This window comes from Alternaria burnsii (genome assembly GCF_013036055.1).
Source record: "Alternaria burnsii strain CBS107.38 chromosome Unknown 728, whole genome shotgun sequence".
Classification (NCBI taxonomy): domain Eukaryota; kingdom Fungi; phylum Ascomycota; class Dothideomycetes; order Pleosporales; family Pleosporaceae; genus Alternaria; species Alternaria burnsii.
This window is the reverse complement of record NW_024066122.1, coordinates 548,166-561,936: the sequence shown is the minus strand read 5'-3', so window position 1 is coordinate 561,936 and position 13,771 is coordinate 548,166. Positions and strand designations below refer to the sequence as shown.

Below are 13,771 nucleotides of genomic sequence, written 5' to 3'. Positions count from 1 at the left end.
ACCTGGGCTGGTGAAGGTGACGATTTGCATCCATACGATGCCTCAATCAGTGTCAATTTTCGGTTTTTGTTCAGCCATTGATTGTTTGCCATGTCTTGCTATAGTAGATAAGTCGTTAATTAGCTGCTATGGCGCGTAGAGAGATAACTGACCCATAGGAATATCGCTATGTAAACATCAGGATCTAAAGGATTTTCAATCATCCCTTCTCACCATAGCCTCCGCAAGTGCCTTAGCCGCCTCGAGATCCTCATCGTCATAAAACTTGAGTCCATAAGAATACATGGACTGCTCCGATTTGCGAAAGTTCCTTTCGATCCAACCAAGCTGACGCTCCGTGAAATTGTAGTCTGCTTGATGACCTTCTAACTCTGATTCGTCAAAATCATCCTCGTTGTCGTCGATATCTTCCTCGGACATGTCTGACTCTTGCATAATGGCACGCAGAATAGCCTGTCCTTCTTGACGATATTCATCCGAAAAGATTTTGAGCCCGTGCTGCATTAGAAAGTGGGATTCAGAGCCATAATTCTTCTTCAGAAACGCAGTTTCCTCGGCCGTGTAGGGTACAGCATTTTGAGCTGGAGTAGAAAGCCCATTGGCAGCTTGGAATTCTCGCCACCTTTGCTTCTCGGAAACAGCCCATTGACAGGCTAGCATATATAGGCGGTCCTTCTTCAGAGCGTGCGGACCGAGCTTTGGCCAGTCTAGTGGAGAGCGCACTTTGATTGCGAGCAGCGGACTTCCGGGGTGAAAATAAGCAACACTCTTGCCTTCACTGTCTTTGATATTTCCCTTAGACTTTGTACTAGATTTGATTATGGGATTGTATCTGTCTGTTAACCAAAGTGGTTGCCCAATGACGTTGCAGAGAAAATCAGGCACGTGCAGGACTTCGTGGAGAAGGAGAGATGCGTGCGAAGATACTCCTGAAGAATTGGGCGAGCGCTTTATAGGGATCTCGACGGTGCCTGTTCCTAGCACTGGGATGTGGTTGCCCGGGTTGAAGAAGAGCGAGGGATCTACTTTTGATGTGAAGGGTGTGTACGTCTTGAACCAGCCTCGATCCTTCGCGATGCTGTCAATGCAGTGTCAATAATGAAGACCTCGCTCAGTCGCGGTGCACTCACTGCACGTTGGCATTGCTCAGAAAGACCCAAGTAGGGCACAGGCGTGAGTCGGTATCCGTATTCATCTTGCTATCAGTCGGCTTCACGTGTAAGGATCAACGGTTGGTTGGAGCTAGATAGGACGCAGTAGACTGATGAGTGCTTCTCTACATGGTACGGGTGAGAGACTTTGTTTTTGCGGTTCCGATGTGCCCGCCCCAGACGTCTCATGTTGTAAAATGAATATATAGTTTTATCTTCACGGCTCATCTTCCACATACGACCATAGGACACTGAAAATTAGGCTTCCCGTCCGCTCAGCCATATACAAGCAGTGTACCGGCGGATTAGTAGTTAGGTGGGTGACCACTAGCGAATCCCCGCTGTTGTATGTTTTTGCATTCTTGGACACCCAATCTTTTTGTTAGGAGAGGTGGAACGTTGAGGAAGTTCGAAAAGAGGCTACTGTATTGGCAGGATTGACGAGTAAAAGTCAACGAAATCACTAATTCTTGTTCTGTCAGGGTAGAATTCGTCTTTGCTTAATCCACACATATACTGCATCAGGGTCTGACAATGAAGAATCGATCGTTAGCAGCGCTGCTTCGTGGAAACAGCCATCGTTGTTACAACTGTAATGACGAGCGTGAATATCACGAAAAACGAGGAATATGAGCTGCACTCGGAGCATTTAGTAGGTGACTTCTCACTGCTCGACGTGAACTTCGTCCAAAGCAATGAATCAGAATTTGTTTTCTACACCAATGTCACCTACTACACTTTCCTCGCCGCAAAGAACTCATCATCGAGAAAAAGATCATGCTCCTCCCTTGTATCCTTTAGACCTTTCATCGTTGCATAAACTGAAACCATTGGTCCACAGTACTCATAGGCTTCACCTTTTGGCCGTAGGATAGCAGGCTTGCACAAACCTTCCAATGCCCACGCACAGTCGTCCTTTCCATGTGCCCGTCTCATGACATTACTCTCCTTCAAGAAGCATACCAAGATTTCTCCTGTGGATAGAAGGCAGAACCTCGAATTCGCTAGGCGGAGAATTGCGTACAGCAACTTGGGGTCGCGGCAGGGGGTCTGGAAGATGATGTGCTTTTGCTTAATACTCATGCGGTTGAGACTATCAAGGGCTTCCGGCGGGATATCTTCACAGACATCATGGTAGCATCGAAGAAGGTCTTGCATGCTGTCAAAAGTCTTGAATTTGGAGGGAAACAAGCCTAATTGAACATCTACTTGCTCATTCAGCCAGAGCTTAAAGACCTCGCTCTTGGACTTGCCGGTAATTTGAGACGCTTTTTCGAATAACTCCTTGTCCAAGTACTTGAGGTGTTTGCCCATAGTTTCGCCTGGACAATCTGTGCAGCTACACTTGACAATTCCTCCAAGAAAGGTTCCCTCTAAGGTAAGACGACGTCCATCTTCCGAAAAGGAGTGGGGGCTATTGCCTTTGGAAACAGTGATATACGTGCTGAGCTGACCCGTAAGACTTGTCGGGTGGGCTACCCAGCTAGGACAATCTGTAGAGTCGTAACCCCTCATGGATTCGATGACCTCCAGATCACCAGTACTCTCGATGATGTATTTGGTGTATGCCTGGGCTACTTGCTCAAATGGTAGGCTGTAGTCGGGGAGCAGTGATCTGGGCAGGTCGTGGTGACTTAAGAAACCCAAGAGACCGTAGAACAGGTCTACTGGATTGGTGCACTGCCGATTAGACAGTTGTTTTAGAAGACTGTTCAGTCGCTCGCCTGGTGATAGGTGCTTCAAGCCCCCCTTGGTGTTGCCAACATATGGAGAATCGTGCCACTCCATCCTAATCTCATGCAAAGTGATCAAATTTCCCCCTTGGCCCACTGTGGCAAAGACGAGGGCTTTCGAGTGCTCGTTCATCAGATGGGTTTCTCGCGTCAAACGCATCACTGTACCAATAAGATGCTGCAAGTCTAGCACAAAGTTCCCCAGAAGTGCGATTGGTGTTCTGGGATTCAAAACGTACTCCTGCATGATCCAAACTCTTGTGAGGTAAGGTTGACTGAGTAGACTTGCTACCTGTCGTACAAACCTATTGAAAGGCGCATGTGTGTCTTGTGACGAAATTTGACGAGAGATTTGTGTATACGCCTGGGACAGCATGTTCTTCATAGGGCCAGGTTGAAACGGATACCCTATCGCTCGCAGTCGAGCCATCGTCGTTTCTATGGCCACTTGACGCTGATGCGCAGCGAGCTGCTCTATCAGAGGCGTATCTGGAGCTCTCTCCGTAGTTCTTATCTTGCCAGCAGTGACTTCGCCGTGGTAATAACCTCGTAGTTCGTTTGTAGGGGGATGTTTGAAGGAATCCTGTACACCGTAGTCCAAGCCTCGCCTCAGTACTTCTAGATCAAAGTCTTCGTTGAGGACTTTTGACGGCAACCCCATCCAGATCCATACTCGACTTGCCATCGAATATATATCGCCCATCCGAGGTACCTGTTCGTTCCTCTCGTTTATATCGCTCTGGTTGATGCAGATAGCGTCGATCCAGAATCGCATAGGCATGGTAGCGGGGCCGGTTACTTTGCCTATAGACGACCCGGCGACTGTTTGAGCATGTCCCGTGTTGTAGAGTGTTTTGTAATCTAGATTCTCGTGGTGCGATAGGAAGTTCGGTTCGTATTTGCGCGTCGTCTCTAGGAAGTCGTGGAGATTCTCCGTTACGTCCAATCGTTGGCCGTTCACAACAATGGTCTTCTTGTCTGCAGAATTGCCCCAGACGTATGAAAGCACATGGAAATCAAGCGCATCAGTAAGCGGCACTTGCTCCATAGTAAGTTTGAGCTTCCCGTCCTGCATCGTAGGATCGATAGTGATTAGTCGAAGGTCAGGGCCTTGAAGTGGATCATAGCAAAGAGATTGCATCTCAGTGGCCTCTGGCGCACATTCGTCGGTGTTTTCGTCACGGTTTTCGTCATATTTTCCGTCGTTGTTGTCGGGATCTACGAATCTTGAGATGTCGGAATGTGGTGGGTCATCGACTGGCCGCTTGCCAAGGGCATTGAATGATGATGATCGCTGAGCTCGTGTATCGTTTTCTGATGTTGCGACGTTCATGATGAGTGAGAATTGGAAAGACGTTTGGTGAGGCTAGAAGATAAGACAAGTGCTGCCCACAGCCACGTTTTGACGACAAACGGCTGTAGATTCGGTGACGTCGCAGCTTACGAAAATACCAGCTTGAGAGAACAGAGGGATCTCTTGATGGAGGGATTATAGCTGAAAATTGAGTAAAGGACTGGAATACAAGTCCTATCAGCTTCATCGCTGGAAAATCGAGGAGGAAAAGGCTCATATAAGCAGTGCGAAATCTCACTACCGACCAGAAGAATGTAGGCAGCCAATCTGCTTACATACCTGCAGTCTTATCGAACGACGTAAGCCGTATCTGCAGCCTGTTTGCCCCAAAGGGGGCTGGAATCTGTAGTCAATTGTTGTATCTACCATGCAGCAAGGCTGCGCTCGGGCTGTGAGAAGGCTGACACAGCTAAGGTGATGACGCGGATGCGTAGCGAGATCCAGCTTACCGTACGGCGTAAGGGGCTAACAGAGAGATCTTCATGTTGAGATTACACAAACACTCTATCAATATTATGCAACACCGCGCTAGGTCCAATAGAGCGATTTCTTTGTGAGCAAAAATTTTCTTCGCGCACTACAGTGGTAAGAGCACTAGATTTTTGCTCGACAATCTACCCGAGCCTTACGCTCCCCGTCCGCTCAGCCATATACAAGCAGTGTACCGGCGGACTAGTAGTTGGATGGGTGATCACTAGCGAATTCCCGCCGTTATATGCTTTTGGCGAATCTTCTCTCTTTTTGATCCTATAGATTCATTCTTCCTAAACTCCTGGACGGTTCGATAGATTCGTGACAACGCAACTCCGACTATTTAAGTCCGCAAGATGGCCCTCTTTCTAAACCTAACCAAGCCCTAATCTCATATCGCAGATCTGAGAGATTCGCACCTATCATCGGCGGAAGCAATCATCTATTGGCATCTTAGTGCAATACTACCTGTCTTTCTGCACGTATTCTGCGCCTATACTCCTCAATAGCCTGTCCATCCATAAAGTCGTCCATGTAGCACTCTCCGACAAACTCCCATCTCTCACCATATTGTCTTAGCACAACAGGCACACTGCACCCAAACAGAACCCAGACTTGATCTCCGGACCTCGAACTGTGTGGAGCCATACCGAATCTGCCATCAGTTGTAGTCATTATGCGTTTGCGGTAATAGAACATTACTGCTGCGGCGTCCAGTGTGTACTGGTGGGCATCGGAGCTTAGCTTTTCTTTGGTGGATGGTGATGAGAATTCTGCGTACCATTCCTCTATCCAACCACGCATACTGCGTCCGCATATGAGGAATGAATCATTCTTCTCGAACCAGCCTGGGAAATAGGAGCCCTTATCCTCAATGCCTCGAATCGCCCTTAGGGTTATCTCGCCAAATGCTGGATTGCAGAATCTTGCGGGGATGGGTCTACGCTTATAGCGGCCGCAGAGTAGCGCGCGAGCGATGTTAACTCTAAGCTTAGATCCATTGCAGGAGTCCGAGCGGACCAAGTTAGGTTCCGCACACGATTGAATAAGGTTGAACTCGTTAGCACAGAGATCCCTGGCATACCCCAGCCCATCAATCGTAGCAACAAGTAAGCCACTTGTGGATAACAATGCCATATCTGGCGAGAAGTTGACCTTGGCTGGTATGTCTGAAGATGCAAGATAGGGCGCTGGAATATCCCAATCTCCTCTTTTCTTTATTTTCATCAGTTCCTGATGTTCTTGCAAATGATTCAGCTGAGACACCATGTAGTGTACACCATACGTTTCACCGCTCCAGTTTGGTACCCAAGACGGTAGTGATGGTTCGACCCGATTAGATCTTCCAAAACAGATGATATCCAAGATTCGATATTGCTGGACATGTGCTTTCACCAGTTCGGAATATACTGTTGATACGCTCGTCGTGTAGCCGGGTGTCGGAAAGAGTAATCTAGTATCGCTTGCGAGTCCAAGAAATCCAAATATACGGTCTCGTGCATCAGTGGACTTAACCCCTTTGCTCTTGTCGAGAAGACAAAGTAGCGGCAGTTGGATTTTGAGATTCTTCAAGCAAACCCTCATGTGCCTCGCCGATTTCGCCTCCTCATAACCCGGATTTCCCATGATGAGTGTTGCGTATCCCTCCTTCGATTTATGTTTGAGGAAATCTAACAGATTATCCATACCTGTGTAAAGGTTGAGCGTATCAGAAAGCCACAACAGCGCATTCTGTAACTCCAATCCCTTGCACCAGTGATCTCCACAAACGAAGATCAGATCCGGGGACAGAACGTACTCTTGACGAATCCAAGCCCTCTGCCAATATGGTCGTTTGAAGAGCTCATGGAGGGCTACCCATGAAGCTTTGTTTTCTGGTTTCGAGATCAGATGTTGAACACATTCCTTTGGAAAGTCCTCAGCGAGTTTGGAGCCGAGCTTCCGGATAAGGTTGATGGCGAGGCCGCTATCGTCGTATTCTCTGCCTAGCCAAACCAAAGTACATGTGGATTTGCTGTAGATTTCGCCCATCAGAGAAACCTGCTGACCCCGTTCCTGCAAATTGTTTTGATCGATGCATATGGCATCAACCCAATAGTACCGATAGCGATGCTGTTCGGCTATTACACTGGCACACCATGGTTTACCTATAGAACTGAGAGCCATGAGCACATCGAACAAATTCTGAGTAATCCGAAGTAAAGATCCAGATATGTTGATTACCTTAGAAAGCTCCCCAGAACCCCAGACGTACGACAAAGTCACGTAGCTCGGGTACTCGCTGTCACGTAGCGAGAAAGTACGAATCGAGAGATTAACGCTAGATGATGAAGGTTGAATCTCAGAGAACTCAATCAGACGTATCTGGGATGTGGCGAAGATGGGATCATAGAGGTACTCGGGTTCGTAATCGATTTTGTGTTCGGTTGCGACAAGTGCATCATTTTGATTCAGGTCGTAGAGGGACTGTTGAACGTTTCGACCCGAGTCATGGGCATTAAGAGCCATTGTGCTCTGTTCCATCCACACCAGAGATTGGCCAAATCAAAGTCGGTTGATACCCGGGTAGGATGAATGAATAAATAACCTGATCTTAAGACTGTTGACTGGTGGCTGTTCTTCCAGAGTAGTTTGTAGGAAGTAAAGCTGGGCATGGAAGGTGAATGGTTTTAAGAGAATGCGGGAGAATGGGGGAACGAAGTTTCAATTCAAAATTCAGTACGCCATCGCGCGTATCACGCGCCGGTACACTATCCTACCATCCATCACCTATCATTAGAGCACCAAAAGCTTGTGTTAGTGGCAGCTTCGTCGGCCAGTCGGCATTGAATGCGCAATGGAGACGTTTGTTAGCAACGAGGATGTTTGCCAAGAGCTGAGACTCAAGAGCTGAGACCCAAGATCTGAGACCCAAGAGCTGGGCGCTGGAAGCTGAGACCTAAGAGCCGAGAGCTGATAGAGCTGTGCGATGTATGGCGCCCCGCAATTCGTATTTCAGCAGCAAATATGCACAATAATGGCGGGGTGAACTTAAGCCCCCGTACATCACATGGCCAACATTAGTAAACGAAAACTTTAGTGCGCATTACTTCCTGTTGAGCTCAATTGCATCGTTGGTAAGATCTCCTTCTGAGTTCTAGTGTGAAGGTGCGGTTCGGATTGTCCAAATACTGACTTATGCTTCTCCGCATCTCTAGGAAGCCGATCTCAGTCTCTTTCACAGCATTCTTTTTTGGTATACTTTATTTCTTTTGAATTTTTGAGACGAACGATGATGGCAACCTGCGAACGAGTCTACTGCAAGAATCAGCATCATTGGTACTGAGGCCATTGATACAAGTCGCCAGTTTACGGCTTCATTTAGCATTTATTCGGAGCATTTGAAATGGCTCGTTGCCGGGTCCAACCCTTTAGACGTAGAATACGTTCATCTCGATACTCTTCACATGGTTCGCCCACCCAGGGAAACGTGCTTTAGGAAAGACTTCCAGTGTATCTCCCTGTTCAATGATAGCTAGCCAGCACTGCAACTGGAACTCCGAAGAGTTTCTGTCGAAAAGGACTGTGTGCTTTCTTGGTGTGCTTGAGGCGGCTACATTCTTCTGGATAGACCAACGGGGCAAAGCTCTTGACTCTGGATTTCTTCGCTGAATACCAGCTTCAAACCACGTCCACGAGCCATGGTAAGGATCAGAACTGGTTCTTCTTTCCGAACACCACCCTTTTTGCTTTGTCAGAATCACCCACAATTCTAGTATGAAGAGAAGCATACCTTGATCATTGGACTCGATGGTGAAGACAATCCTTTGAATCAATCCAGGGATCTGAATGCTCAGATACGGGATGTCTTGAGTGCTTTCCCAAACAACAACTTGCCGCGAAGATCTCGCAGAAGCACAAAGCCATTGCTCTTGTGGCTTGTAGTCTTCAATGCCAACAAGGATACCTTTCTCATGCATGGAGCTGTAATCTTTGCCTTCGCCCTTGTTCTCGTCTTCATCATCTTCCTCACTGTCTTCCACTTCATCCATATCGTCCTGCGGAGCTTGCCTTGACAGTTTCTCTGCTTTCCTGTGTTTGCTGTATTTTCTGTATCTATAAATACCATAAGTTGCACCAGCCACAACAGCAACAGCTGGAACAAACTTCAGTACGAGTATTGCCTTGCCTCCGATAAGTGCTTTGCCACCTACAGCAGCTTTCGTGCTAACCACTCCAGCTTTTGTGCCAGCTGCAGCAGTCTTCGTACCAGCCACGGCAGCCTTGCTGGCCATTGCAGCCTTCGAGCTAGCAGTAGCTTTTGCTGTCGCTGCGGTCTTGGCGAAGCCAGCCTTCACAGTGAGTGACTTGGTTGTCGTCGTGGATAGAGCAGTTGCAACACCGCCCGAGGTTGAGACAGGTATTGAAACCGTTGTAGTCGTAGTCGCAAAGTGCAGTGCAAAACATCCGGCCATAGAATACCCAGCAAGACCGCCCGTGGCGCCTGCAGTAACTGGTTTGATGAGTTCTAACTTGCCGTCTTTCCACTTCTTCAATCCGTGTTCAAAGAGCGTCTTGGCAAGTAGCCGGCTTTTCTCTAGGATAACGTTGAGAGATCTGACATCGGCTGGGTCCCTTTCGTGTAAAGCTCTATCCACCGATGCCAAAGCTCTTGTATGCGGGATGTTCTCATTGGGGATGTAGATGCATACTACGTGCCATGATAACTTAGTCAAGTGGAGATGGACATGAAATGGATGACACAAGCCACACATGGATCTCTACTTACCCCCATTATCCAGACTAGCGAGCTGAACGTCCTTTGAGATGATGATTGGTACTGTTGTGCCGTCTGTTGATTGGATGAGAATCTCCCCGCCCCGTTGAACTTTGACTGTGAATTCGGGCAACATCTCGAACCTCAGTGGAGACGGATGTTGAAAGCCCAAAGCGCACTCAAATGGTGGGGTGGAGCTGCCAGCAAATTGAAAACTCAAACAAAAGTCGACTTGTTTTGATTATCGTATTTTTAGATGTGAAATGGTGATCATGCTATTAGAATGCATAAAGACCTACGTCCCCATCGGTGTGTGACTATCTATAAGTACGGGACTGTTTTCATCTACGAGCTCAGCTGCAGCCGTAACGAAGCGAGCTTTGCATTGACACTCGAGCTGAGACCCAATTTAGGCGACAATAGCGGCGAATCAATGAATCTGGATGAACAGAGGTATGTATCTATACCAATTTGAGCAGCGTTTGCGTAAGATGCGATGGCAGTCTTGTACATAGCCACCACCACCCTGGGCGCATGTGACGCTCTCGACCGTCAAAGACTGCTTTAGTCGAAATTCAAGCTGTTATTATGTACTAACGCACGAAATGATAGGGTAAGGAGTGCGTGTTGTGGTGGCGAGTCTTTGCTTTTTCTTCAGCTGAACTCCTCGGAGTGTTGATTCAGCTCCCCTGCCTTATGTCCTACGGCCCCTCCTTCTCATGCAAAGCTGAAGAATTACTTGACTAGCTATCCTAGCCTAATGAAGAGTTTTAATCCCTACAAGGACAAATTTACACTCTTCTTCAGTGGCGAAAGTTACATTTCCCTCTCCACTCCGAAGAATTTTCATCTTGCTTCACTTGTTCTCGGCAGGGATCGAACATACGTATGTTTTCATTCCTATTCATGTATCTCAGTTGACTTGTTGGCAGATTGTTTCTGAGACCTCATTCTGTGTGTACTGGTTAGCTGAATTAGTCCCAGGACAAAGAAAAGATTCGTATCATCAACGTCACAAAAGCCAGATACGAAACACAGTAATCATGGGTGCACAGCCGTCAAGTGAAGCACATGGTGCTAAGTGTGTCGAATGCGGTGTCGGACTCCCTAGAAACAACTGGTCATTTGAGCATCTTGGACGCGATGGCTGGGTATACGTCTTCTACTCCATACGACATGATGACGTGCAAGTGTCTGAGGCTCTCGAGCTTGCTGTCGCGTCGAGTACATCTGACTCTGCGTCCTTGAAGGCTGGTTTCAGCACGGGTAGAACAATGAGGGAGGTCAAAGTCTTGGATTATATCCGTAACAGCCAGAAAGACCAAGGTTACACTTGCCTAAACTGTCTGAAGGAGTGCTGTGAACGTGGTTTTGCGGGGTGGGATCGTATTCTAAAGGAAACCAACTCGCTACTTCGGAGCCATGGCATTATGGTTGAGACTGCCAGGATTCAGACGATCGGGGGATCATTTGCATTCCTTAGTCGCGGCTAATCTGGGTAGATCTGCCCCAACAATCCAAGTACAGCTCAGTAATCGTGTCTAACTTCCACATAATCGGAATATGCTTCTGCTATGTCTGTACTGAAAATTCTGCCATTACACGGAACTGCTAGTAACCATAGCACCTGATCTTCAAGCAAAGTCTAGCGTCGGCATTACCACGCTCTCTCCAAGCGTCAGCACCATGGCTACTGAGGCCATTGATATTGATATTGGCCACTGATTAAAATGCGTATACAACTACACAAACGTCGCAGGAGTTAATGAGGTCTTAGACAAACTCAAGCATGAGACATTCGATGACGAAGAACAGACGAGTCACTCATGACTTCCGCAACACGTCTTATACTCATCATCACAGGTGCCTTATCGAGGATAAGTAATGCCAAAAATAACCTGACTCACAAGCACGAGGCAGGCGCACTATTCTGGCTCAATACACTTTTGCCATCGAACATCGCCTTATTAATCTTTGCCTGATCGATCACGTTGTCCATCGTCCCGTCGATGAACAACAAAACGCAACTACCAAACCAGAATATGGGTTTATAGATTATCCAAAGGTATCTTATGTTACCGTGTTTTTTCTTGACTCTTGAGCTTGATTCTTCGACTGTTGCACGAGCTCGGCTTGCCTCCAATCAACCAACTGCTCGACATGCAATTTGAATCAGCGCAGAAAAGCCCTGCCTAATTTCAAGGGCACAAATACCGTCGATGGCTTAATATTATTCGCCAACCTAATTCAACTCAATAACCTTCTTCCCCTTCTTTTTCGCCTCAAGCACCGCATCCCTCCACTCCCCCACCCCATCCAACGCACCTTGCGGATCACTCTTCTTCTGCAACAAATACCCCTGAATCTCAGCGGGCGAAAAGACAGCCTCAGGCAGCGCATCAGCAAACTGCCTCGCCATCTCCGTAAGTTGATCTGGCGGCAACGTCGCAAAGTTTGGCGATTTGTTACCTGTGGCCCCCCACCTAGCCTCCTTCTTCCTCTTATCATCACTACTACTACTACTACTACTACTACTACCCGTCTTTTCTGGTGCATATTTCTTTTCTCCTCCGTCACTACCATCACACTTCTTCCCATCCGCCTCATCACTATACATGCGTCTGAAGATTTCTTCCACTTGCGTCCTTGTCGCTAGTGTGAATTTGATTTGCAGATCCACGCGCCCAGGGCGTATGAGCGCCGAGTCGAGTTTCTCGGGGTAATTCGTCGTCATGATGAGGACGCGGCCTTCGCTCGAAGCGGCGCCATCAATGATGTTGAGGAGGCCTGCTAGCGAGATTTTGCTCTTATTGCCTTCTTCGTCGATGGGTGGCGGAGGAGGAGGGGTTGGTGTAGAAGTTGGTTTGGTGCTGGTGGCGACTTCTTTTATGCTGGGTGCGGGTGTGAGGACGGATGGGGGTGCGGAGGCTGGTGACGAGGCTGTGGTGGCTAGGGTGGTGGTTTCGCTGTTGGGTTTGCTGGAAGATTTGCGGGGACGGAGCGAGTGTGTTATGCGTCTGCGGATGGACTTTTTCTTTTCAATGTCAACGCCATCATGCTGCTTCTCGTCGGATTTGTTTTCGTTTTTGTTGTCGTTGTTGTCTTCCTTCTCTTCTATCACCTTCTCTGTTGGCGCTGGAGCAGACGACTTGTCGGCCTCGTTGACGGCAGGGTCATGCTCTTGCTCTGGAATTACAGAGGATTGATCTCGTCGAATACCTGCGCTGTCGATATCCTCTAACAAGACGATACAACGATTTGGTAGCTGCCCAAATAGCGACGCAAGATCTGACTCGCTCATGTCCCGCTCACTCAGCGAAGCGCAATATACGCTCAGTCCGAAAATGCCAGCCACGGCAAAGCTCAATGACGTCTTGCCGGTACCAGGAGGGCCATGAAAAAGGTATCCTCTCCGGTGCGGGATACCGCGTGCAGCATACCACCGAGCAGTAGCTGGGTGGAGGTACTCGTTGATATCTGCAACGACCTTGTTCTTCTGCGCTTCATCCAGGGTCACCGTGCTGATTGGTCGTGAAGGTCGATTTGACTGAACATGCCAATACCCGCCATGTTTTATCTCAGCGCGCATGATCTCAGTCGTCTTGTTAGGCTTGTGCGCCGACCACTCCTTAACATGGTCTATCAGGTCCTTGACCGGCTTCGTACTGCGGCCCATACAACGGATGATGAGGAAGTACTCAATGCGCTCTTGGTACTTATTCTCCTGACAGTCCTTGCTGAACTGAAAGTAATGACCGTTATGGGTGAAGCTGTCGTCACCCATGTTGGGTTCGTAATAAGTCGGACTAGTACCCTTGTACTTTTCGTAGTTGAATATGCCAGAGTCGTCCAAAACGTCCTCGAAATCTGCTTCTGAGGCATCGTCGTTGTCTATTTCGTCGCCTCGTGCTCTTGGCTTTTTGGATGTGGCTTTTAGGTCCCGGCTCACTTCTGTCATGCGGTGTTCTGATATCCAGGATATAAATTGGGGGTATAAGTCATCATCATCGTCTATCCTTATTGCCGAAGTACCGTGACCTCTATATGGAGAGTTAGTTAGTGATTGTCGGGTGAGTTGAACGAGTGGGCAACTTACAATATAAATCCACGTCCCTGAGTGTACATGAACAGCGCACCTTGGAACAGACCGAAAAGTAAAAGATATAAGGACATTGTGCTTCCGACATCGAAACCGAGTTTGTTAAGGAGAAGCTGCAGTATAGCGCCGACTCCTGGAATGTTGATAGCCGCATCTGCCATGCCTGGAGGTAGCGAGTCTTTCAGGTTCTCCATGATTAATACCGAA

General features: G+C 48.0%; 5 protein-coding genes across 5 annotated transcripts; all 5 read right to left on the bottom strand.

Annotated features, from left to right (window-relative positions):
- Positions 1 to 195: 195 nt before the first annotated feature.
- On the bottom strand, positions 196 to 1,195 carry GT037_009553 (uncharacterized protein; the record flags this gene model as incomplete). The annotated part of the gene is made up of 2 exons (XM_038934600.1): positions 196 to 1,078; positions 1,131 to 1,195. The coding sequence occupies 2 exons, from the start codon at positions 1,193 to 1,195 to the stop codon at positions 196 to 198; spliced, it is 948 nt and encodes a 315-aa protein (XP_038782875.1).
- A 688-nt stretch (positions 1,196 to 1,883) lies between these two features.
- Positions 1,884 to 4,217, bottom strand: GT037_009552 (uncharacterized protein; the record flags this gene model as incomplete). Its single annotated transcript, XM_038934599.1, has 1 exon — positions 1,884 to 4,217. The coding sequence occupies one exon, from the start codon at positions 4,215 to 4,217 to the stop codon at positions 1,884 to 1,886; it is 2,334 nt and encodes a 777-aa protein (XP_038782874.1).
- Positions 4,218 to 5,162: 945 nt separating this feature from the next.
- On the bottom strand, positions 5,163 to 7,217 carry GT037_009551 (uncharacterized protein; the record flags this gene model as incomplete). The annotated part of the gene is made up of 1 exon (XM_038934598.1): positions 5,163 to 7,217. The coding sequence occupies one exon, from the start codon at positions 7,215 to 7,217 to the stop codon at positions 5,163 to 5,165; it is 2,055 nt and encodes a 684-aa protein (XP_038782873.1).
- A 902-nt stretch (positions 7,218 to 8,119) lies between these two features.
- GT037_009550 (uncharacterized protein) lies at positions 8,120 to 9,601 on the bottom strand (the record flags this gene model as incomplete). Its single annotated transcript, XM_038934597.1, has 3 exons — positions 8,120 to 8,430; positions 8,482 to 9,399; positions 9,478 to 9,601. 3 exons carry the CDS (start codon positions 9,599 to 9,601, stop codon positions 8,120 to 8,122), a joined length of 1,353 nt encoding a protein of 450 aa, XP_038782872.1.
- A 2,106-nt stretch (positions 9,602 to 11,707) lies between these two features.
- Positions 11,708 to 13,758, bottom strand: GT037_009549 (mitochondrial chaperone bcs1; the record flags this gene model as incomplete). The annotated part of the gene is made up of 2 exons (XM_038934596.1): positions 11,708 to 13,505; positions 13,562 to 13,758. The coding sequence occupies 2 exons, from the start codon at positions 13,756 to 13,758 to the stop codon at positions 11,708 to 11,710; spliced, it is 1,995 nt and encodes a 664-aa protein (XP_038782871.1).
- Positions 13,759 to 13,771: the final 13 nt, after the last annotated feature.